This window comes from Eulemur rufifrons, chromosome 30 (genome assembly GCF_041146395.1).
Source record: "Eulemur rufifrons isolate Redbay chromosome 30, OSU_ERuf_1, whole genome shotgun sequence".
NCBI lineage: Eukaryota > Metazoa > Chordata > Mammalia > Primates > Lemuridae > Eulemur > Eulemur rufifrons.
In genome coordinates, this window is record NC_091012.1 from 20,728,127 (window position 1) to 20,753,751 (window position 25,625).

The following is a 25,625-nucleotide window of genomic DNA, read 5'->3' on the forward strand; positions in this document are numbered from 1 at the left end:
CGGCTTCGCAGGGCTGGGGGCGGGGCCCGGCGGGCGCTTCCGGTTTCCGGCTGCGGGGTAAGGGGCGGGGCCTGGGCTGTGGTGGGAGAGTTTGGCTGCTGCAGCGGGACGTGCGAGGTGACTGTGGGAAACTCGGTGAGCCGGGTCCGGTCCCTCGGCCCCTCGACGAGGGAGAGAGGCGAGCAGCGCGGAGAGACCGGGGGGTCCGGGGAGTCTCGGGGCCCATGGCCGACCCGGGAGTGCGGGCAGGCCGAGCGAAGGGAAATCGGGGCGGCGCCTTCAGGAGCCAGGCTCTGGGGCCGCGAGGGTGGGGTGCGAGGGCTGGCGGTGAAGTCCCACCAGGAGGTGCCGCCGGGGTGGGCCTCGGGGAGCGTGTGCCAGGCCAGGGCCACGTGGGGGGCCCCCTAGTGCTGCGCGGTCGGCTCTCGAGCTGAGTGGACGCTGTGGCCCACTGGGGTTACTGAGAGGGCTCTTCTGGCTGCTGAGGAGACTGCTTTTTCTAGAACTTTCTCTAGCTGGGGCCTTGAGGTGCTCAGCCGAGACCTGCATTTGATCTTGGCCCCGACTCCTGCCCTCTAGGAGTCGCTCTTACGGACCTTTTCGGGGCGCCCTGAGGCCTCACGCCCCATCGGAGACAGAATCGGCCGTCAGTTGGAAGGCTTTTTTAGCCCCTGATGCGGCCCAAGAGGGAGGCTGCTGGTTTTCTCTCGGCGCCGTTGGAAGGGCTTGGGAGGGAAGGGCCTTCTGGTTTCCCCGGGGTTGGGAGGAGACGGGGGCGTCGGCAGCTTTTGGAGAAGGTGCGGTTACTGAAACACTGCAGTCCTGGGGCTGGCTGGTAGCAGGAATTTGAAAAACGCCCAACCTCTGCGGCACAGCTCCGCTTGGCTGGGAGGGGAGCGGGCCTGATGGGTGTTGAGGATTTCCTCCTGTTTGTCGTGTGCTATTCTTTACGAAAAACGCTTTCCCAGTTAAACAGGCATAAGGAATCTCTTGGACTCCCTGGGGAAAGGAATTGTCAGGAAAGGTGGCTCTGGACACGTTAACACACATGTTGGGGGGTAGCAAGTAACTCAGTCCCAGGAAGCGGAAGTTTGTGGGGCCTTTGAACACTTTTGAGCAAGGAGCCCTGCTTAATCCAGTCCAGCACTTAAAAGACTCTACAGTAGAGTTCTGGGGTTCAGGGTGAGGAGTGGCCGTCCCAGCCTCTCAGGGTACCTGAATTGCATGTCATTGGCTGCTCAGCTTTTATAACTCCTGTTCCTTCTGTTTTGCCCTGCCAGGAAACAAGCTCACATCTCTCTGTGGGAAACCTTTTAGCAACAGGATGAGTCTGCAGTGGACTGCAGTTGCCACCTTCCTCTACGCAGAGGTCTTTGCTGTGCTGCTTCTCTGCATTCCTTTCATTTCTCCCAAAAGGTACGGTCTGTAGAGCAGGCAGACAAGTAAGCGGAGGGTGCCTGTTGCCAGGCCCTGTGGCTCCTGTGTGCAGAGTTGGTGGGCCCTGGAATTGGAGCCAGATGGAACAGGTAGAACCTGTCTGGGGTGAGGGTGGCAGCAGTTGTGTTTATTATTGCCAGTGCTCCACATGGTTTTACTTTGTCATGGCTTGCTGAGTTCCTTTCCTGTGGACCCTGCCTTCTGGTCTTCAGAATGCCCCAAAGGGAAGATCTATCTCTAGTTACGGTGCTGGAAATGATGCCCTCCCACCTACTCTTGGGTCCTTGGAGTGTGGGGGATGGCAATGTAGGATCTGGAAGACTTGCAACACTGGGTTACATTATTGCAGATTTGGTGACTCCTGTCCTCCTAACTTGTCTCACTGGCGTTTGTGTAGTAGTAGCCTTGTGAGCATTAGTAAGCCTATGAAGGATGAAGCCATATTGTCTTCTAATGAACAGAGGACATGTAAACAGTTAATTGGAAATTAATTTTTAATTACATACATATAAACACATTATCTCTGTTTAAATTAGAATATTACAAATAAGGCTGTCTCCACAGGTATTTTTAAAAACTGTTTTTTAATATACTCTTGATGCGGTACCATAGTAAGTATGAAATACCACTGAAGGAATGTTCTTGCCAAAAACCAAACTTGCATACAATTTAGAGGAAACACAGAAACAGAGGGCCTCTTGGATCTGCAATCTGGGAAGCTTTGTAGGACAGACAACCTGGTCTCTGCACAAAATAAATTAGAAAAGAAAACAAAAGAGGGAGAAAGAAGGGGGAACTTACAGAATAAGAGGGACTTATGACATTTATCTACCAAATGCCAAATCAGTACCTCGTTGGGTCCCAATTCAAACAAACTGTTAAAAATTCAATGATTGGACTTTTGAACTCTGGCACTGATAATGAGGGTTTCTTGTTGATTTTTACAATATGTAAACACTTCTGAAGGCTCTTCTGTTTTAGAGCTACATCCTAAAGTATTTGTGGATGGAAATGATGGGAGGTCTAGGGTCTGTTTTATAATAATCCGGGGTGGTTGGGGTGCAGATGAGCCAAGATTTGTTGTGTGGAAAGATAAATAGTGTGTGGGTGTGTATGTCAGTCAAACATTTTGAATACTACGAAGGGGAGTAAATTGAAAAGTAAGTTTCCCTCCTCAGAGACTACAAGTGTTTAAGACTGGTTTTGTAGACATTTTTATATATATGGACAGGTATCCTTTTTGTTTAAACACTCTTGAGTGGATGTCATAAATTGGAGAATTGCAAGCAACTGAGGCTGACTGCGAATGGGCATTGGGCCATTGGAGAAGAGTACAAAGCTGGATTTCTGCTCTGCTCTGGACCCTGGATCCCAAGTGTATGTACCTTCTCTTCAGCCCCATCCTTGTATCTTCTTTACAGATGGCAGAAGGTTTTCAAATCCCGCCTGGTGGAGTTGGTAGTGACCTATGGCAATACCTTCTTCGTGGTTCTCATTGTCATCCTCGTGCTGTTGGTCATCGGTGAGTGAGCTGTGGCTGAGGGCCACCTGATCTAGACCCTGGCCCCTGCTGCAAATCCTTGTGCCATTTTTCGTGTATAGTGTAAAGGTTTGGCTTCTCAGAGGCAGACTGTTTAAATGCCTCCTGTCTTTCTCTTGGGGAGGAGATGTTCTTCATCCATACTGCTGACTGCTAGCAGGGCCTTTACTTTGAGAGGTGCTTTTAGCAGTGGGCAGGGGCTTATAGCACACAGCCTTTATGCACCCTTATGATGACCACCTTGCATTTCTGAGGTGCTCCTCGGGTCTTTCTAGAACTCGAAGCTGAGAGAAGCTAACTGGTCCATTACCTTACTGTAAGTAGTGCTGCTCACCTGGGACCCCTGGGACACCCAGTCACTTAAACAACAGTGTTAATCTTTTCCCTCGATGCTTAAAACTGGGCCTCTAATAGGGGACTGAGCAGTCAGGTAGACAGTGAGCCTAGCTGGGAAGGAAAGTCCTGTCCTGTAGTATGAGGGGCAGAGGGAGACCTAGATATCTGGCAGCATAACTTGGGGACAAATCCCAGACCTCTCTGGATCTGGGCTAGACTTTAGGTTTTTCTGGGTCCCTCCAGCTCTGTAGTTCTATAAGCCTGAACATTGAGGTGCATACCAGCAGGGGCTTGAAAGATAAACTGGTCCAGGGGCCCGGTGGTGTTAAGATGGAAGGTGAACATTTTATGATGAGGTGGTGGTGTGACCATTTAGAGACAGGAGAAATGAATAAAGCTCTTGTCTGATTAGATGTTTGTTGTTTTGCTGTGGTAAGTAAGTGGTCAATATGTTCCTCTGCTTGGACTACAAAGTATTAGCTTGGCTTTGCTATGGACAGCGGTCTTGTCTTAGAACTGTGATGCCCGCTTAGGCATGGAGCACTCCTCTCCCCCTGGGTCCTCAGCAGAAATGCAGCGGGGGGTGGTGGGTGGTGGTGGGGGCGCTTTGGTTCAGGAGAATGTGCAAAGCACCACCCGCTAGCTGCTGCATTAGACATTTTTCCTTCATGATGTCTCGGAGCCTGACAGGATGTGCTTAGGCAGGACTGCCTCTGAACAGGTCAGGCGTGGCCTACCAGTTCCCAGCCACATGGGGTAGCTGCAGGCTGTCTGAATACCTCACTATTCTTGAAATAGGTGGCAAGAGGCAGCTCTTTCCAATCAGAGTTCTCTCCCTAAGCAGCCTCCGAGCCAGGAGTGGGTAGGTGATATGCGTGTTGTCCCTGGGGCTCAGCTCCACGAAAAGTCAGGCTACCCAGTATTTGAACTGAGCATGTGTGTTTTTGTTTTTGGGTTTGGGGTGGGAACAAGAATTGGGGAAAGGAGGGACCTTGCTAAGGATTATTCCCTCAGGGCCTTGCCTCTTCCCCAAATCAGAACCACAGATGTGTCTCTTTCTGAGTGCAGCTTAGTGGGCCAGAGAGATCCTTTGTGGAATAGTAGTTGGCAAAACAAGCGTTCATTCTTCTTTGGATCAGGGAACTGCTTGGAAGTTCTAGAGAGACATGGCTGTGATGACTGGCTGCTTCCTACCCTCATGTTAGGAAGCATAATCTAGAAAGATCTGCAGAGTCTTCTACAAATATAAGTGTTAGTTACTAGGAGATACTAAGGAAAGGTACTGGCATAACCAGCTCAAGCTATAGCCCTGGACAGCCCCTTCCCTTCCCTCAGAGGGACCTCAATCAGATCTGCCTGGAGGATGCAGGGTCCACTCACCTGGGCTGAGGCCAGGGATAGGGAGGGCGGTGTTCTGCTGTGGTACTTAGGCTAGTGTTGCTGAGTGTCCCCCATCCCCAGTCTCCTCTTGGCTATCAGCCAAGATGGTTGTGAGGATGGTGGGATTCCTGGATGCAGGTGACGGTATAAGAAAACGTGTTTTATTTTTTTTTCTGCTTACAAAAATAATGCACAGTTATTTTTAAAGATTCGAAAATTGAACTTAGAAAGTTAAAATCCCCTGTAATCCCATGTCCCACAGGTAACCATCATGAATACTTTGTTGTGCATTTCCATGCTGACATCTTTATTAAAATGTTTAGATGTCTTTTTACAACAATTACATTCGTTTTAAAGATTATATAATATTGTCTCATGGTTGTACCATACTTTAATTCCTCCATTGTAAGCATCTTTGTATCATTGCAGATGTATGCAAATGCTTCTGTGGGATAAATTCATAGGGGTGGAATTGCTGGACCTCATGGTATGAGCATTTTACATTGTCTAGCAGGTGTGTTGTGATTTATACCCCTGCTGGCAACGTTTGGGAGTGCTTGCTTCATGGTACAGATTTAACACAAAGACACTAGGAAGGGTAGGCAGAGTTTTATAATACAAGATCAGCTTAAAAACCAAGAAGTCTAAAACCAGACATTAAGAACCAAACCATACCCATGCCATGATGTCTTGTCCCTCTCACATCAGGGTCTATTAAGAGCCTTTAGGTAGATCATTGTGTACTGACTTAAAAAGATGTCTCAGGGTAAACGAGAGAAAGCAGTAGGTTTGGTGTGGTTCCATTTCTACATTACAGACAAATGTGTCCATGTAAATAGATTTTGTAACTGGAGCAGTATATTTCTAGCAGTGGGTCTTTCAAGAGCCAAGGCTATTCACTTACTTAACGGTTATTTGAATGCCCACTCTGTGCCTAGAACTATGCTAGGCCCTTGGGACCTAGTACAAAAGACTTATGCTCTCTTGGAGTTTGTTGTCTAGTTTGGGGGAGACAAACACAAAAACATGTGTTAAAGATTAGGTGTGTATTATAAAGCCAATAACATAGTTTAATGGACTGAAAGTGACTTTAGATAGGGTGGCCACATTCTTATCATATAAACTGGTGGAGGTGACTATGTTAAGGGATTCTTTCCCTTTCTGTGTTTCTGCTGTGTGTGAACTTTTGATAAGCACAGATTCCTTTTGTAATCAGAATAAAACATTTTAAAGAATAAAGCCCATTGTAAAGCTTAGGAGCAGAATCCCTGACCCTCTAGCAGGCCTCCTGTGGGTCATGCCTCCTGGGCAGGCATTTCTGTGAATAAGACCAACCTGGCTTATCATGGGATGGCTGATGGGCCAACTCGGGATAAACAGAACAAGGTGCGGTTGGGGGCACCATAGGAAGAGGAAGCTGCCCTGATGCCAGCAATGCCTTAGGCTTGGTTAGCATCTTGAACTGTAGAGTAACCTTGTGGTCTAGGCAGAATGGGGCCACATGAAAAGCTGGAGGAGAGAATGGGTCTGAGGGCGGAAGCTCCTGATAAAGCACCTCACAAGGTAGGTGCATGTGTGCATGTGTGTGTGTGTAGGAGTGCGAATAACTGGGGAGATGGATTTGAGGGAAATGAGGCCAACCCGTCTCATGGTACCTGTCTCCGTTGTGCAGCCCAGTCTTGCCAAAGTGGCAGCTAAACACCTGTGTCTCCTCTCTGCTCCACCATAGATGCTGTACGTGAAATTCGGAAGTATGATGATGTGACGGAAAAGGTGAACCTCCAGAACAACCCTGGGGCCATGGAACACTTCCACATGAAGCTTTTCCGTGCCCAGAGGAATCTCTACATTGCTGGCTTTTCCTTGCTGCTGTCCTTGTGAGTGGGGAGGGGCCAAGGGTTGTGAAGGGAGCCCTGGGCTAGCCAGGGACATGGAGGTGCTTTGACTACTCCTCAGTCTATGGCCTAGACCCAGAGGTCCTGTCTGTGTTAGGGAAGTCACACAGTTCCCCCCTGACCTTCAAAGGCAGCATGGAGAGTGGGAGAGGGATGACCAGAATGTCAGAAGACCCTAAGACATCACATGCTCTCATACTCTGTTTGCATTGGAGCTTGAAGTAAATGGCAAGGCCTTTCCTCTGGAGCCCCGCTCACAAGAGAACAATTGAACAGTGGCGTTTTGTGTGGGGTTCTGACTTTGGGGCAGTGAGTATAAATGGCCCAAAGGTGTTGGGTCCAAGCCTTTCTGCAGGGCCTGCCAAGATGAAACCTATAATGGGGTCATATGTTGCTCTATGGTGGCTTGAGTATTTCTGGTGGTTTTTTTTTTTTTTTTTTTTTTTTTTTTCAAGACTAAGTGTCTTGATCAGGGACAAGGGGGTAGCTAGCTGGGCAAGGCTGGACCAGTAGAAGGCATCTGTTTGGGTCTAGGACTCTGTTCCCTGCCTCCTGCTTCACACAGGGCTTCTAGTCAGCAGGGCCTGGCTGACAGGTGGACGGAAGCTCAGGCCGAGGGTGTACAAAGATATGGGAAAGGTGCTTGCCGTGTGGTTTGGCACTAAGAAGCCAAGTGTGTTGGTTCATTTGTGCTGTTATAATAAAACACCTGAGACTGGGTAATTTATAGACAATAGACATGTATTTCTCAGAGTTTTGGAGGCTGGGAAGTCTGAGACCAGGGTGCTAGCAGGTTTGGTGTCTGGTGAGAACTGCTCTGTTTCTAAGATGGTGCCTTGTGGCTGTATCCTCTGGAGGAGAGGAACACTGTGTCCTTACATGGTGGGAGAGACAGAAGGGCAAAAAAAAAAAAGGGCCCAAGGTATTTAATAGTTGCTTGTAACCCTTTTATAAGGTGCAAATCCATTCACAAGGGCAGCCATCATGACTTCATCACTTCTCAAAAGGCTCCGCTTCTTAATGCCACCTCAGTGGGCATTAAATTTCAACAAATGAATCTGGGGGACATTCAGACCAGAGCACCAAGTGAGCATGTGGGTTCTGAGGCCAGGCTCATGGATGCTGATTCCCCACTTGGTTTTGTGCCCAAAGACTCAAGATGCTCAGTGCCAAAGGGATTCTCGCCCTCTAGTCACCTGGTTTGTTTTCCTTCACTAGGCATTAGGATGATTACTTGCCTGGGTTTTCGCTTTTCAGGAAAAAACCTCAGTCACTCAGATGATCTTGGACTCTCTGGGTCCAAGTTGGAAAGGGAGGGGAGAGGGTAGTGCTGGAAAAGGCAAGCATCTTTCCAACATATTTAGTCACAGATGTAATCTGCAAACTTGTCATCTTCAAACTTAGGAAAGTCAGGTAATGAGAAGGCTGAGAGGAGGAGAAGTCAGACACATACCCTAGATTTTTAGGGTTTCAGGAAGCTCTACAAAAGTATGATCTTGTGGTCTGAGACTGAAAGGGAAGCAAATCCGGAGGGCTGTCTCAAAAAAGGAATTCTGAGTCTGACTGCATGTGAGCCACATGAGGAGAAAAAGTCCACAGAGGGGGAGGAAAAAGAGACAGCTAAGGCCGTCTACCAGAAAAGCATCTAGAGCTTTAAGAATAGTATCAGGACGGTGCAAGCCTCCTGCAAGCTCCGGATGGGGAAACGCAGGAAGAACTGGGGGGAAGGCAGTCTCTTGGTATGTCTGTGTTGAGTAAGGGGTGGAGAGTAGAAGGCTGAGGACAAAGGAGATGGAGTGAGAGAATTGAAATCTCAGGTGGGCAGGGGTATACTACGGGGCCTAGATTCTCTAAATGATGTAGTCTCTGTTTAGACTTGATGATATTATGTACAGCGGCTGTTGAGATTATCTGTAGGTGGAATGGCCACTGATCCTTGAGGACTTGCAGAGTGGGCGACATGCTGGAAGGCTGCAGATAGGCAAGCACCCCAGTTTCCAGAGGGAGGAGAAGGTAGGTGAGGAAATGACTAGAATGGGAGGGTTTGACTTTGATCTCAAGCCACGTTCTAGAAAGAGTAGCTTGTATGCTTTCCGGAAAGAGGGAGGGATCATTGGTGACGACTGTGAATTCCTGGAGAAGTTCTCTCAGTCTTATCTCTGACTTCTGTAGATCTAGTGTAGGTGGGTTTTCAGCCTGACACTTGCAGTCTCTGAGTCTGTTCTTTCTGACCAGATGCTGAAGTGTGGGGATGCTGGTGGAACAGTGTGGTTAGGTGTGGTCCTAACTCACATGACTGGCTGCTGTGTGGATCAGCTCCATCCAAATAGAGGCCTCAGGAAGCTTGCTCTACACCCCCACCTCCTCTGTGTGTCTGCACGAGGACATTTGTCATGGTGAGCAGACGTGGGGAAAAATGGCCACCAGGAGAAATAGCAAGTAGGTTAGGGACCATTCAGAATCCTCAGCTGTTTAGCTGGGCTCACGGATCAGACTGGCTCAAATGTGACTTGAGTTTTCAATGAGTCATAAATGTGTGTACAGGTTCATAAAGGGCAGGGAAGACTGGGCTAAACAGGAACTCAAAAAGACTTGGGGGTTGGGTCTTTTTAACTCATCAGTATGAGTTAGTGGCAGAGCGACTGCCAAACCTGGTGAGCTGTTAGTGCCCCTCAGTGAAAGCTAGGGCTGCTAGGAGGGAGCTGCCCTACCGGGCTTGCTTCAGTCATGTGCTACCTGGAGGGCTGTGTTTGGGGCCCCACGGTTTATCAAGCTCCAGAAAACTGCAGATTGTTTCTTTAGAAGCCGTCATAGCAGTAGCTGATACACTAATGCTTATTCCCCACAGACTCTTAAGTCCTTTACTCTCCTGACTGGGTTTTGCTTTCATGATCTTACTTCTAGGACACCTCCGTGCTTAGGCGCTACAGTAGGTGTTGTCTAACTGTGCCAGGAGACATTGGAATGGGTCGCCTCCCTTCCGCGGCTTCAAGGTAGCCAGGCTGCCAGGCAATGAGTGTGTGCTCAGCCCCATCCTCTCTGTGTGTTACTTTTAAGCCAGGATGTTCCAGGTTCATTCTTCAGTTGACATTTTTTAAATTGACATATAGTAAAAGCACCATTTTTGGCATACAGTTATATGAGTTTTTTGACAAATGCAGAATGTCAGTTAATGCCACCACCATCATCAGGATGTAGTACAGTTTGCAGTTTCCTTTCTAATGTAACTGGGTGGCTTCAAATACAGGCAGTTCTCATTTAAACCCTACAGAATTCCTAAAGTGATGCATGCAGAGGGTAGAGATAGGGTTAAATCTGGGCCCATGGTTGCAGTCTGCTCTTACAGTCCCGATCTGTCATCTCTGGTATTGGCAGTCTATGCCACTTTTCTGTTACCTCTCCCTTGACAAGCATGTAAGGCCTCACCTAACTCACTTTTCAGCATGTCTGACAAGGCACGTGGCTGTATTAACTTCTTGGCCAGATTGTGCAAGCAGCCACACGCATCTTCCCTCCCCATGTAGCTGTCGGAACACCACGAGTTGTGTATAAGCTGCTTTGCTGTGCCTGTAGCACCCTCCCGTGGCCCCATCCAGTAGCTTGATTAAAAAAATCACGAGGCTGGGCTTGTGCAATTTCTTAGAAAAGGAAATGGTGATCCCAGATATCAGTGTGGATTCACCAATCGCCCACAAACAATCTATTTGATCATTTATAGAATTTTTGCCAGAAATACATACTCCTCCCTGATCTGAGGGTTAGATCCTATGTTGATGGCTGTGACCCTTGAGGAATTTGTCTTTTTTTTTTTTTTTTTTTTTTTTTTGTTGAGACAGAGTCTCACTTTGTTGCCCAGGCTAGAGTGAGTGCCGTGGCGTCAGCTTAGCTCACAGCAACCTCAGACTCCTGAGCTCAAGCGATCCTCCTGTCTCAGCCTCCCGAGTAGCTGGGACTACAGGCATGCGCCACCATGCCCGGCTAATTTTTTCTATATATATATTTTTTTAGTTGTCCATATAATTTGTTTCTATTTTTAGTAGAGACGGGGTCTCGCTCTTGCTCAGGCTGGTCTCGAACTCCTGACCTCAAGCGATCCACCCGCCTCGGCCTCCCAGAGAGCTAGGATTACAGGCGTGAGCCACCGCGCCCGGCCAGGAATTTGTCTTTTTATGTGATATTAGCTATAGAAATGTTCTTGTCCAAACCTCATGTCTGTACAACCCGTGTGTGGCTTGCAGGAAACACTTAAAAAGCAAAGCTGTCCTCTTTATTATTTCTTCCAGTTAAAAAAGTTATGCTTGTTCATTGTAAAATAAATGAGCTCCCCCCAAAAAAACTTCCAAGTAATAAAATGTCATGTGAGTTCCCTTGTGATCCCATCCTGAGAGATAGCCACAGGTAATAATTGGGATGTTTCTGAATTTTTTAATAAGTTTTTTACATACACGTATAATTTTTTGTTACAAGTGCCATAGTTGTTTTTACCTTGTTTTGACTAGCCTTTTTCACCCAATAGTATATCTTGGTGATTTTCCAAATGACTCATGTATACCTCCCTCACACTTCTTAATGGTTGTTAAGAATGGGCATTCTGTAATCCCAGCACTCTGGGAGGCCGAGGCAGGCGGATCATTTGAGCTCAAGAGTTCGAGACCAGCCTGAGCAAGAGTGAGACCCCGTCTCTACTAAAAAAAAAGAAAGAAAGAAATTAGCTAGACAACTAAAAAAAAATATATAAATATATATAAAATTAGCTGGGCGTGATGGCGCATGCCTGTAGTCCCAGCTACTCAGGAGGCTGAGGCAGGAGGATCGCTTGAGTCCAGGAGTTTGAGGTTGCTGTGAGCTAGGCTGATGCCATGGCACTCTAGCCCTCTAGCCCAGGCAACAGAGTAAAACTCTGTCTCAAAAAAAAAAAAAAAAAAAAAGACATTCTGTTACCTGAGGGGGCCATCATGATTTTAGCAATTCCCTACTCCAAGATATGTGAGCTGGTTTGAAATTTTTACTGTTAAAACCCAGTGCCCTTTCTGCACATTTCCCTCATTGGAACTGGATCGCTGGCACCTGCTTCCTGACACCTCAGTACTCTAAGCATGGCCCAGAGCCCAGCAGCCTCGGCAGGACCTGGACAGGTCAGAAATAGACTCTCAGGCTTCCCCCAAGCCTGCTGGTGAGAACCTGAGTTGTGATGAGTTCCTGGGTGACCCTGTGCATGTTAGCAAAGTGGATGGTGCTGCTCTAGCACATCTTCCTGTGTCCATGGCCTGGAGGTCACCAGCTTACAGTGCTTCTGGACTTTGTGGTGGGGTTTCACTGCCTGGGGTAGAATTCATCTAGGCCTGGACTTGTTCAAATGCATTGAAAACACTTGGAGTACTGTCACACTCCTCAGTTACCTGGGTTGGTTCTTTCAGAAACCATGTTATAGCTGCCGTTTAGCTTTTTGAAGCACTTTCCCTTTGAAGAGTGCCTCTTGGATCTGTCAAACACATACTTCTGCCCTAGATACAGTGTAAGTAAATGGGCTAATCCCTATTCTGGGCTTTTTTTGTTCTACATGTCCTTGTTTATGTGCCCCTCCAAATAACCACAGAAAGGCAAAGAATATAGAGTAGTTGCGGGGAGACCAGCACACAGAGAGCCCTTGGCACACCGTTGGAGTTAGGACAGAGGGATGCCGAGAAAGTTACAGGAGTGCAGAGCGACAGTGCACACCTTCACACATTCTAGGAGGGCCAGTGGTGGAGGATCGGAGGAATTGGAAGCCTGGAGGCTTGCGTTCCCGCTTCAGCAGCTGTGTGGCTTTGCATAAGCAACTCGCCTCTCGCCCTAAATATTCTCATCTGTTTAAATGAGGGCTTATCTGGAAGACTGGGTGGCTGCATGGCCTGGCCTGTGTGTGCATGAGCTGTTCATATGGTTCATTTGGTTCTAGTTGAAACCAGTAAGGACTTTAGTAACCATTCATATTAGCATGGGCTTTTGTAAGCGGAGGAGGGCAGCCCAGGCGAGATAGAGTGGCCTGAGGGGCACGGCTTCTGAGCGGCTAAGCCCAGAGCCCATGCCTAGTTCCTATCCATTGTTGATATACCAGCTTTCTCGTGTTAGTGGAGCTGTTGGTACTAGATAGTTGTTTTCAGCCCATCTCTGGCTGCAGATCAGATAATGGGCTACTTTTTTCCCTTAGTATTCATTACCCAGATTTTGGTAGGAAGGTACCTGTATGATCTGTGAGCTAAAATTGACCTCCCTGAGTGTTTTCCTTATTAGTGTTAATTTTATGAGTCTAACAACTCTAATAGTCCCTTTCATATACCTGAATATCAGGAAGATATAGCACATATATTCAGTGTAGGAAGATGAGGCTTTAAATAAGCAAAAACAGGAAAATAAATTCTATGAAATGCTTCTATAACTACTGTTGACATATACCTCTGCCTTAATACCTTTCCAGATTTTGCTGCACATAATAGCAGCTACTATTTGTTAAGCATTCTATGTGTCAGACACATATAACATTTTTACAATAACCCACATACAACGTTTTTACAACAACCCTGCGAAGAAGAAACTGAGGTTTAGAGAAGCTCAAAAACCTCTCTAAGTTCCCAGAGCTGGTCATCAGCCAAGCTGAGAATTCAGACTTAGAATGATCTGACCTGAGCACCTGGGTTTTTTCCCCTACAGAATCCACATGCTGCTTAAAAACAGGACCAAACTGGCCAGGCACAGTGGCTCATACCTGTAATCCTAGCACTCTGGGAGGCCAAGGCAGGAGGATTGCATGAGGTCAGGAGTTCAAGACCAGCCTGAGCAAGAGTGAGACCCCATCTCTACTAAAAATAGAAAAATTAGCTGGGCATGCCTGTATGCACCTATGGTCCCAGCTACTCAGGAGACTGACGCAGGAGGATCGTTTGAGGTTGCTATGAGCTAGGCTGACACCATACACTCTAGCCTGGGTGACAGAGTGAGACTCTGTCTCCAAAAGAAAAAAAACACCACAAGATCAGACCTTAACTGCAATGTGGTAACTTTTTTCTACTCAGTTTATAATAAACATTTTTCCAGGGCAACTGTCTGTCTCTCCACACTCCTATGTGTCTGCCCAGTTCCCCATTGGTGGACATCAGGCCTGTTCCCCTGATATTGTAAACAGCGGTCTCAGCTCATCCAGCTTTCTTTGGGCCTCCCAATCCAGAGCATCCATGCCACTACTATTATCTGTCTCTTTCTTTCCATGTTCTTCATGTCTTACTGGCTCAGTTCCTGAACAGAAGCAGATACCAGTGACCAGGGACAGTTAGATGGGTCAGGAAAGGCGGGAGACAGGGTAGAGGGTTCCAGAGTTTGTATGCAACTTCTGGGTGGTAGGGAGCCAAGTGGGGATTCCAGCAGAGCTGAAACGTGGTCAGCTGTGTGGATTAATGTTTGGCAAGGTTGAATGGGGTGGAGTGGAGCAGGAGAGCCTGGGAGCAGCAGGAAGACCAAGTCAGAGGTCGTCATAGTGAGAGTTGCTAGTAACCTGAATCAGGGCAGTGGTAGCAGGAGTGGCACATGGAGGGGACAGATCTGAGAGACACTGGTAGAGTTGAGTCACTAAGCCTTCCCAGTCAATAGGAGACTGAGGTAATTTTGGATCTGAATGTGAGGACCTGGCTGGCCGCTGGAAAGGGGCCTCTGGCTGCCAGTGGGGCAAGATCAAGAGCAGACATGAGTGGGTTAGTGGACAAGGAAGGAACCTTGTTGGGGAGAAAGCCTGGTGGCAGCACTGGTCCCCAGTGAGGCGGGCTCAGGACACATGGGAGGTTGGCCTTGAGTAGCCCCTGGAACGGCCCTTGGAATGGCCCATGAACAAGCCAGTCTGCTGCTGCTGGCAGGGGCGGGGTAGTGGGGACAGTCCCAGCTTTGGAGCCAGAGGAGCGTTCCAGGCTTTTGTCCTGCCTCTGCCACCTGTTCACTCTAGACTGGGAGCACCTTGCTATCCTCTTGGGTCCTCAGTTTCCATTTTCTGTAAGAGATGGCATAAAGTTTGAGAACCACTGTCCCAACCCTGTCATTCGACCCAGAAGCCTGGGGGTATTCTGCCCTTTCGTCTTGTCCCATGGGACCCCATGGTCCTGTGGGGTTTTTAATGTAAAATACCACAACGTAGGACTCACTATCATAACCATTTCTAGGTGTACAGTTCAGTAGTCTTAAGTACTTTCACATTGTTGTGCAGCCAACCTCCAGAAGTTTTCATCTGCAAAACTGAAGTTCTGTCCCCATTAAATGGCCTTTGGCTTTTCCCTCCTTAGCCCCTCTTCCTCCTTATCCTTGGAACCCCTGGTATATAGTAGGGCCACCAGCATCCTGTTACTACAGACCCCAGTTGGAGCCTCCAGCCTGTCCACTATGCTCCAGCCAAGTGACCTTTCTGATATGTAGAACCAATCCCATCACCCCTACTTCCAATGACTCCATATCGCCTTGACCCCAGTTGAAAACTACTGGTTCACAGTAGCCACTAGACACATGTGGCTATTTAAGCTGAAACTTAAATTAAGATTAAAAGCTCAATTTCTCAGTCATCTGTGTGTCATGGAGGCTTCAGACAGATTCTTTGTGACATGACCCCTCCACAGTCTCTGCTTTGGCCTCCCCCTGTCGTGAACCAGCCACATGGGTCTCCTTGGACAGCCTTGAACATGTGCTCTCCCACCCTTTTCTCTGAGCATTTTGGCTGCTGCCTGGCACCCCCCTCTTCATACTTCCTCGAGGCTTCCTTCCTCTGGAGTTTTCTCTGAGATGCCAGGGCACTGCTGCTGGCTGGCCTAGAGAGCTGCACACTCAGCTGTGAGGTGTGGCACTTGGCACATTGGCCCATCATAGGGAACCTGGGCTCTTCCCCTTTAGACTGGTCAACTCAATGCCAAGGGGCTGGCACATAAAAGTGCTGCTGAACCTCTGGTGACAGCCTTAGGTGCGTGTCTAGGTTAAACTTGTCAAACTGCCATGCCAGGATTTTTAGATTGGAAGCCCAGCCTTTCAGGTCTTAGGAGCTGTGACACCTTGTGAAGATGTATGTGTCTGGACCACCTCCAGTGGACCAGTTGCAGAATGTGTCTGCTATATTGTTGCCTCCCCCTTCCCTTGGTGCTTGCTTTGGTGACTGGGGAGCATAGCTGGCCAGAGTCCTTCTGGAGCCTCAGGGAGTGAGTCTGGATGGCAGCTCCTGCTGGGATGGATTTTGTGCGTTCAGAGGACCACACTATTTTCTCTGCCTTAGCTAAAATGTCAGTCAAGGTCAGGACCAAAGTGGTGGTTACTGGCCAGACCCAGGAAGGTCCATGCTTGTGTGAGAGTTCCCTGCCTTGATTTTTAATGACCTGAACTTGATCCACAGGGATCTCATTTCCTCCTTAACCCTGCATGGGCAGATCCCATCACTGCTGTCAGCCCAGATGCAGCTGCTGCACTTTTCTGCTAAGCTCCTTTTTTTTTTTTTTTTTTTTTTTTTGGAAAAGTATCTGGGTTGTTAGGTTTCTGTGATCTCCCCAAGAAATCTGAGTCAGTGTAGACTAACACTGTTCAACAGAACTTTCTCCCATGATGGAAAATGTCCTAGAGCTGAGCTGTCTCCTCATGTGGCTATTTGAACACTTGAAATGTGACTCAAGAACATTAGTGTGATTGAGAAACTGAGCTTTTAATCTTAAGTTTCAGTTTAAATAGCCACATGCATCTAGTCACTAGTGGCTACTGTATTGGACAGTGTAGGTCTAGACCAGTAGTTTTCAACTGGAGCCAATTTTGTCCCCCATAGGGGACATTTGTCAGTATTTGGAGATTTGTTTTGTCATCACAATGGCAGGGGATGCTACTGACATCTAGAGACCAGAGGTGGCTGCTTAAATACCTGGTGATACACAAGACCCCTCAACAGGCCCCCACGACAAAGAATTATTTGGCCTGAAATGTCAATAGTGCTGAGGCTGAGGAACCCTGGACTACACCCTCTAACACCTGCTCTTTGATGAGACCAAACCCTCAAGGCACATCAGGAACTGGGATTGGCCTGGGTTCCTGGGCTTCCCGCAGGGGGACCAAGGGGCCTGGAAGGCCTCAAGGAAGCCCCTAAGCCCCTTCCCTCATCAGTCAAACAAAAGGCTTTACTCAGCCAGTGCTGGCACAGGGTGGAGCCGGATTGCATCCTCCCTCCAGTCTCCGTTGAGGATCCTGGCTGGGGGTGGGACATTGGTCCAGGGAGCACTGCAGGTGCTAGAAGTGATTCTTTCTTAATCCCATCTGTGTCTTTGGCTGCTTCCCTCATCCTTATAGGCAATGGCAATCCCTCATCCTCACAGCTTCTGTCACTGGTGTCTGACCCAGGCAGGGCTTTAGCCTCTGCCAGCTCCAGGAACCAAGAAAGGAGAGTGGCAGGGGGCTTGGGCCAAGTGGGTCGAATATGGAGAAAGTTTGGCTGGGGGTGGAGACTTGGTGCACTTACCTGCAGGGCTGCTCTCAGGCTGAGCTTGAGGGGTCGTCATTTGCCGCTTCCAGGCAGGTGGGGGTTTGGAGCATCCCCTCTGGCTGCTCTTATATCTGCGCTGTGGGAACCTGGGTTGTCTGCTGGAAGGCAGTTGAGCCCTTCTAACCTCCAGGGCATAGTCCATCCAGACCCTCTGGGGTAAGTGTGTTCGGCTCTGCAGGTAGAGAGATGGACAGCCCTCCAGCTCTGGATTGTTTTGAAGCAAACCCCAGATACTGTGTTTATAGGCAAAATAATATTTTGGTTTATTGCTTTGACAAGATAGGGATTTTTAAAAACATGTAAGTATGATAACACCTTACCTACAAGAAGTTTACAATAATTCCTTAATGACTTAAAAACTTTAATGACTGTCCACATTTCCCTTATTGCCTTACTTTTTTTAAAAGTTTGTCTCAATCAACATCTAGGTAAGGTAACTACGGAGTTTTTAAAATACTGATGCTTGGGCCTTCCTGGAATAATTTGATTTAATTGGTGACCCCTGTGTGGCTAGGACTGAGGGTCACTGCTGCAGAAGGCCAAGCAAGGGGGTTTTTTGGACTTCAGTTCCACTTGGTCACTCGCTCACTCTCTCCATCCATCCGTCCATCCATCCATTGGCTACCAACTTTTTCTAAGAATACAAGAAATACAATAGCACTTGATCTAGGCATTGGGAGCTCCATTGATCTCTAGACCCCCCACCAGGATCACTGAGCAGGGTATAGTAGGTGTCAGTGTCCTCTGAGTGCTTCATCTTCACTCAGCTGGGCTTCAGAGGGGGCTCTGATAAAGGGATGTTCCTGGCCGGGCACGGTGGCTCACGCCTGTAATCCTAGCACTTTGGGAGGCTGAGGCAGGTGGATCGCTGGAGGTCAGGAGTTCAAGACCACCCTGAGCAAGAGTGAGACCCTGTCTCTACTAAAAATAGAAAGAAATTATCTGGCCAACTAAAATATATAGAAAAAATTAGCCGGGCATGGTGGCGCATGCCGGTAGTCCCAGCTACTCGGGAGGCTGAGGCAGGAGGATCGCTTAAGCCCAGGAGTTTGAGGTTGCTGTGAGCTAGGCTGACGCCACGGTACTCACTCTAGCCTGGGCAACAGAGCGAGACTCTGTCTCAAAAAAAAAAGGGGAGGGGGATGTTCCTTATGGATAGCCCAAGAAGGACTGTCTGACATGCATCATAGCAAGTGTCAGCTCCTTTTAAAATATAGAGATTATCTGCTCAGCTACTTAATTTGGACCAAAGTATTCTCTTCCTCACACTCTAAACACAGTGAATACCTCCTTTTGGGCACAATGCTGAGCAAGCAGGGTTCCCGTCTTCCCGTGGTAAGGTCCTTGAAAGCCTGATGTCCTAGCCCAATGACCTAGCCTAGCACCCAATGACCACAGCCTCTGTGGGCCAAGAGGCAGGGTGGCAGGAGTAGGAGAGCAGGGTGCTAGGTGGCTGGGGGCCGAGAATTCCTTGTCAGTTCACTGAGTGAATTTCAATGGAAAAGGCTACCATATTGGACCATATTGCTAAGCCCACACTCGTCCTTTGATTTGGTCCTCCCCAAGGCTCTGAGCACAGTTCTCACTCTGCTGGACACTTTGCTCTGTGTATGTGTGACAGGCTTCCCCGGCCAATTGCCAGGCAGATATGGGGGTGATGGCTTCCCTACTCCTACTACCTTAAAGGTTACTTCTCCAGTAGCAAGGTGGGCAGGCCACCAGTATTCTTCAGGTTGAGTCAGCTAATCACAGAGTATCTTTGCCTAAGTTGTCTGACCTCACTCGGTTGCTCTCTGTCCCCAAACTTTCCAAAGACCCCTCACATAGTTAGTTTCAAGAAAGAAGCACAACAAAACCCCAGAAACACAGCTTGTCTCTGTCACGTGTTCTCCTTAACTTGGGAAGGAGGGCAGACACCTGACCCAGCCCTGCCTCTTCCCCAGTGCTGGCTTTACTGCCTGCAGACAGCGAGCTCCATCTGGGTTGTTGGCCGGAGCTGCCGGCAGTTGTGTTCTCATTTGAAGTGGCCCAGATTTCCCCCACTCTAGCACACCTTGCCATTGTCTGCAACATCTGTACTTAAAGGCTGAAAGGAAGGCTGAGCAGCTGTGCTGAAATGGACTTGGGGCAGCCCTCAGTGATGACCTTCCTTGGATCTTTTCCAGGCAACTTTCCTAGTCTCAACTGCTGGTCTGTTTTGCTGCCTCCTTATTTTCCTGACTCCAGGCTCTCGAGGGAGAGTTGCGCAGGGCAGCAGAGGCCCTGGTGTTACCATTCTCCTTCACCTGAACCTTTTCCTGGGGCATCGCCGGCTTTTGGTTCCTTGCCTCATTTTTTCCTTCCGTCAGCTGGGGTGTGCATACCCAGGGTCCACTGGCCACGCTGCTGCGTTCCCAGGCTGTGGTAGGCCTGGCGAGTCAGCAGGTGGCGCCGGGACACCAGCTTCCCACTTGCCCAGGGCAGAGGAGGGAACTTGTGTGAACAGCCTCTCTGTGCAGGGTGTCATGAGGGCTGAATGACCTGGCTCACCTGCAGCCAGCCCATCAGCAGGGCGGGTGGGGACAGCCACACCACAGAACCTTTTGGTCGGGCCTTGCCTCTTCCTCCCTTCATGTTAGGCCCAAACTTCCCCCTCCTCTTCACTCGGGGAAGGATAGGATTGGCAAAAAGCACTTGCAAGCCATGTCTCTCTCTGCTTGATATAGTTGGCCCTATTTCTCTAGAGTCTGTAGAGAGAGTCTGTTTCTTTTGCCTTCTCGGGCTTTCTCAACCGTTTATAAAAGCATGATAGCCTTGCTCAGTGTCCAAGAACATTCTACCAAGAAAGCCGGGTCAGATTCAGGTATTTGGTGCTGACTTTTGTCTGCCAAGGACACATCTGGGCTCTATTAAATTTTGCTCACTGGTTTTTCCCTCTGTCATTGGATGCATTTAATCTGGCCATTCTTTCAGTGACTACATTATATTTTCAGGATATTCCTTTGGCTCTTAGGTTCTCACCTATTATCCATAAATGAATAACTAAGAACAGAGAACAGACAAAAAAAGTACTAGTTAGTGTGCCTGGAAGAGGGATGGGGGTGGAGGACTCACTGAGGGGAACGTGCATTGGAGCAGGATCTGGCCTGGTGTGAGAAGGAGCAGTAAAACATTCTAGAAGGCTGGCTCTCAGGTTGGCAAATATCGGTGAGCCTATTGAGGAGGGCCTGGCCTGCATTGCTGGGGCCCTGAAGGAACAGGCTGAGGACACAGAGGCCAGAGCTCTGGGGCCTGCCTCCATCTCGTGGTGATGAATCGTCTTCCCCACGTGCCTTCTCAGCTGTCATTGCAGCCACAAGCCTGGCTTGCTCATCGACATGGGTCTGAGACGGCACCTCCCTGCTGCCATCTTCCATCTCCTCTGTTGCTAACTCCTCTGACTGGCAAACTCTGTGTCTGCCTGTGTACCCCTTGGTACCAGGCCCCTAGATGGACACAGGTGCAGGCTGGGCCCAGGGAAATTCCACCTGGGCCTGACCTGCAGCCTCAAACCTGTCCCCTCACCTGTCAGGTGGGTAGGAGCTGCTTCTCCTGGGAGTAGGATGAGGTCATCTGGAAGGCCCCTTTCCAGTGTGCCAGGTGTGGGGGTCTGGAAATGAAAGTACAGTGCTCAGCCTAAAGGCATCCGTAGCTGAGTAGGACAGCCAGACAAGTGAACAGATGATAAGGACGCAGAGAACACAGAGAGAAAATGCAGTCTTGTGCGGGCACAAGGGGCTGCTGTGGGAGACCCCAGAGGGGCGTCCCCACGATGGAGGTAGGGGAGGTGATGATCAAGCTGGGTAGAAAGGACATTCTGACCTGGAGAACTGCCATGCAGAACCCGGCATGTTCCAAGAACGATGAGGGGTTGGTGTTACTAGAGCAAAGGGCCACGTGGTTAGTGAGGGGAGAAGAGCCAGCTTGCATGGGGCCTGCGTGCCGGTGTCAGATTGAGTGCAGTGACGTGGTCAGCTTTGGCCTGCTCTGGGGTGGGTGGGGAAACTGTGTGGCTGCGTATAGGGAGGTGGCGCCATCAGTGGGGATGATGGCAGGTGGTCTGTTTGGTGTTGACATGGGCAGCACTGGACTGTGGGCTTGGGCTGGGGGGGGCCAGGAGGACTGGGTCCAAGGTGGCTCGTATGCCTGTCACCACAGCAGGGGGTTCAGGAGATGGTCAGGTCCGGCAGGCTAAGGGAGAAGTCGAGTTTGGAGTGTCTCAGGACGTATAGGAGCCAGCGTTTAGTAGGTGGTTGGGTATAAGAGTCTGGGCTGCACATGCAGCCCTTTCAGGGATAAGATTGGCTAGGAAGCAAGTGCAGGGTGCCAGCTGAGGAATGCAGACCCCAGGGGAAACAGAACAAGCAGGTGGTGACAGGAGCTATTGAAGTCGGTGGGGAGGCACTGCGAGGGTCACTTTTCAGCAGCACTGGAGCAGCATGAGGACTCCATAGTGGTTGCTGGGTGAGGCAGTGAGGAGGTCACTGGCGGTCCTGCTGGTGGCTTGGTGATGGGAGTAGGTTGAGGAATGGATGGGAGGGGGAAGACAATGGACTTGAGTGTGGTGATTTCAGGATGAGGTGGTTGAGGGGTGAGGTTCCTGGGGGATGGAGCAGAGCATGGGGGTAGGGAGGGGACTGTCGGGGGGCGGGGGGCCGGGCAGGAGGGAATTATCCAGAATTGTCCTGGAATGGGTTAGAGGCACAGCTCCAGCAGGAGGAGAGAGTACCTGGAAGGTGTGAGAGAAAACTGTTTAGGCTGGGGCGCACTCTGAGGGGAGTCTGGCCCAGAGGCTGATGAGAGGGTGCTATGGGGGTGGGCAAGAGGAACTGGGACTAGGCCCTAGCTGAGGGGAGACCCTAACTGTCTATATAGGCTGTGAACTGAAGGCCCGGGCCGGGGCTGCTCAGGGCCCAGCTTTCCAGTGGATGCTGCACAGACCTTGTGCTGGATTCTGTGTATGTGCGCCCTGGGCCATCTTGGTAACTCTGGTTCTCAGCAGCCAGGGAAGGCCTGGGACTGCACCAGACCAAGGAGAGCTGGGGCCCCTGCTGGGCTGCTGCTGTCATCAGTGCTGCTGCCACCGCTGAGGTGTTTGTGTTAGCTGTGTCCCTGGGCCTGGCCTCCCTGCGTAACCAGGTGACAGCCATGGGTACTCACCAGCAGCCGCCTGTCTGGTCTGGTGGTGGAGGGAGCATAAGTAACCCTTCACCTTGCCTTCCTGGTCTTCACTGGGTCCCCGTGGTATCCATAGGTCCCATCTCTATTACCGGGTGGTACACATGCCCCCACCCATTTCCAGATGGGAGGAGTGGGCCTCTTCCTCAACCCACTGGGCTCTGCTCTGGAGCTGGGAGCTCTGTGCTAGGGGCTGGGGCTTAGTCAGACTTGCCTTTCCTCCTAGGCCTCCCAGTGACTTCCAGCCACTCCAACATGTCAGGCGCATTGCTTCTCTCTGGCTTCGGGGGCGCTCGGTAGCTCCCTCCACCTTCAGGGCTCCAGCCCAGTGGGGGGCAGGCTGGTGGGCAGCCGGGGGCTGAGGCAGGGAAACCTGAGCCCTTGGCCACGAGGTCCTGGGCCGCTAATTTTAGAGAGCACATGTCACTGGAAACTCTCCTCTCCTGCCAGGAATCAACGGCCTGGCTCTCCTGGTGCCACCAGGGGCCCCTGGGAGCCTCTCCCCAAACGAGGAACCACAGGGGTGTCTCCCGCCCCTGCAGCTCTCTCCATCTTGAGTGCGCATTCCTGAGAGGGCCTCTGCCAGAGCTGTGGAGAGCCATGGCTCAGGCCAGGAAGCTAGCTCACCTGGTCTCTCCGCTCCTCAGCCCTTGCGGGCTGTAGCTGGAGAGGAGCAGAGGCTGCGAAGGCCTGGCAGGGCTGGGAGGGAGTAGCCTGGAGCAGGCCACGAAGCTACTTCGGCTCCTCTGAGCAAACACTTTGTTGTTGAAGTGCCCTGGACTAAGCAGATTTGTTCCTTCTTCCCCGAGGCCCCAGCACGTACTTTGCCTTACTCTACACGTCAGGGCGGGACTGGGTCCTTTTCCAAGGCATGTGGGGAAAGTACGCCCCACCCTGTTTTGACTGTTTGAACGAGTCCTTCTCTTCACCTCTTCCTGCTAGCTGACATCTCAGGGAAAGGGTGGACCTAGGGAAATGAAGCCGCCATTCCCTCTGCCTGGGGACCAGCATCTGTCCCCACCTGCCACTTGTTTGCCTCTCTCTTGCGGCTGCTTCAGACAAGCGGTGTGCGCCTATGCCCTGATTCTTCTTTTTCTGTACCCTCCAGCCCAAGAAGACCTCAATTGGGGTGCTGTTACATAACAGCTGTGTTCTGGCAGCTGCCTGTGTGACAGGTTTGGGAAGGGGGCTGGGTGGAGAAGAGTCCTTTCTGTCTTACCTCGGGGCCTGGGAGCTGTTCCCTGTTAACCGAGCGGTTCCGAGCTCAGAGTTTGGAGTCAGACAGGAGGTGGAATTCCATCCATGTCCATTTCTGGCTTTTGACCTTGGACAAGTTGTCTCAGTGTCATTCTCTGTGAAAGGGGGGGCAGCCATAGTAGCTGCCTAATCAGGTAGATATGAGGGTTGGGCCTGGCATGTTGGAAGTGCCCAAATTTATGAGTTTCTACTGTTACTTTATGGAGGCAAGCCTGGCTTCACAGGGAGGAAAATGGTGCCGTGGCTTGTCTGGCACGTCCGGGCCCTGACCTAGAAAGTGCTGGGGTTCTGGAACCTTGTGACCTTGTGCCATAGCTAGGCCCTACCCTGGTATCCCCAGGCTCCTGCTTCCAGCCCTTCCCTGAAAACATCTCCCAGAGCTGAAGGTGGCCATTCAGAGCGGCAGAGTACAGCTCCCAGGCCCCACCTTTCCCCTTGTGTTGCCGGAGCCAGGTCGGTGGCTCCATGCTTGGCTGCCCTGGCAGGAGGGCAGGTCCAGACTAGAGGCAGACGTGGGGCGGGGAGCAACCAGGAGAAGTTCCCACCAGCTTTTTTGCTCTCTTTCTTTTTCTCACTTCTCTCTTCTTTTTGGAAACAATTGTAGCCTGCTTAGACGCCTGGTGACTCTCATCTCCCAGCAGGCCACACTGCTGGCCTCCAATGAAGCATTTAAAAAGCAGGCAGAGAGTGCTAGCGAGGCAGCCAAGAAGTACATGGAGGAGAATGACCAGCTAAAGAAGGTGAGCCCTACCTTCCCGACCCCGCCATGGCATGTCCTGGGGTCACATCAGGGAGTCACATTTTTTAGGGGCCTCAGTGGCCACTGTTAGCCCATCAGGCTGAGTGGAGGCACAAAGGGGAAGTCCTCAGTGGGGAGGGTGTGCCCGCTGGAGACATTTATGTGGAAGGATCCGGAACAACTCTGACACCCTTCTCTAACTCACAAGGACGTGGAAGAGGAGGGGGTGTTGCTGCTCTCTTTATCTACCCACTGCTTCTAGTCAGACTCTTCCCTGAAAAAAATGCCTCCTCAGTGAGCCAGGCCCTTGTGCTCTGGAAGATTGCTACCAGCCGCAGCCTTTCAGGAACCTAGGGTCTGGTGCGTCCCTCAGTGCTGGGGAAGAGGCAGGGACAGGGTTGTTGGCCAGTCCTGGAAGGCCTGTCAGAGGAGGTAAGGTGCGAGCCAAGCTCAGGAGGAGGCAGTTGGGCTTGAAGTCAGAGGGGAGAGACAGCCAGACCGGTGAGTGTGGGGCTCCTGGGCTGCAGTGAGCTGTTGGAGCCCGGGAGCGGAAGGAATGGGAGTCACTGGACGGGCTGGTAAACTCCATGGAGCTGTTCTGCCCTGCTGCTGAGGAAGGAGGCAGGGCCAGGGGCCAGGGCAGGCCAGGCATGTGCCTGGGAGCTCAGCAGGTGGCCCTGCTGGCCCTACCCTTGCCCTCGGCGGGCAGCCACACCCTGGCCTTTGCCTGGTCCCCGGGAGCAAGCAGTGGCTTGGTTCCACACTGACATTTCCAAAGGGGCAAGTGCCCAGGGCAGCTTGAGGAACTGTAGCTGGGTGGGGAGGATGGGACTGGAGCCCCTCCCTCCCTCCCTCCCAAGTAACCCTGGCCCTTGGCGCTTTTCCCAGGGAATTGCTGTTGGCGGAGGCAAGTTGGATGTCGGGGACGCGGAGGTGAAGCTGGAGCAGGAGAACAAGAACCTGAAGGCTGACCTGAAGAAGCTAAAGAATGAGCTAGCTGGCACTAAGCAAAGTGAGGATTGTCCTTGTGTGCCCCCCACCCCTGCAGCTGTCCCTCTTGTGCCAGAATATTAATAACGAATCTCACACACAAGCTCAAGATCTGGGTGGAAACAAAGAGAGAGCCCCAGCGCAGCCAGGTGGGGCTAAGTGGTTTGAGCAGGGCCAGGCCTTCAGCCACCCCGAGTGCTGCAGCAGTGCATGCTGGGGCTCTCCCGCAGAGGCAGCCTTGAAACTGGGAGCGACAGGAGTATCAGGAGTGGTGTTCAGGAAGGGAGTGGATGGGAATTCGTGGTAGTTTTGTTTTGGGAATCTAAACCAGCTCTG

The 25,625-nt window shown here is 50.5% G+C and overlaps 1 protein-coding gene across 3 annotated transcripts in view; it reads left to right on the top strand.

The window, feature by feature from the left end:
* Positions 1 to 65: 65 nt before the first annotated feature.
* The window catches only part of BCAP31 (B cell receptor associated protein 31), a 28,246-nt gene continuing 2,686 nt past the window's right edge, over positions 66 to 25,625 (top strand). The window contains exons 1-6 of one of the 3 annotated variants that reach the window (XM_069462832.1): positions 66 to 135; positions 1,281 to 1,416; positions 2,859 to 2,959; positions 6,423 to 6,570; positions 24,165 to 24,300; positions 25,188 to 25,311. In XM_069462832.1, coding sequence (XP_069318933.1) covers positions 1,325 to 1,416; positions 2,859 to 2,959; positions 6,423 to 6,570; positions 24,165 to 24,300; positions 25,188 to 25,311 — 601 coding nt within the window. In that variant the 5' untranslated portion in view covers positions 66 to 135; positions 1,281 to 1,324. Of the gene's footprint in view, positions 136 to 1,035; positions 1,059 to 1,280; positions 1,417 to 2,858; positions 2,960 to 6,422; positions 6,571 to 24,164; positions 24,301 to 25,187; positions 25,312 to 25,625 lie in introns of those variants that run through there. The other 2 variants (XM_069462833.1, XM_069462834.1) reach the window with 2 other exon arrangements.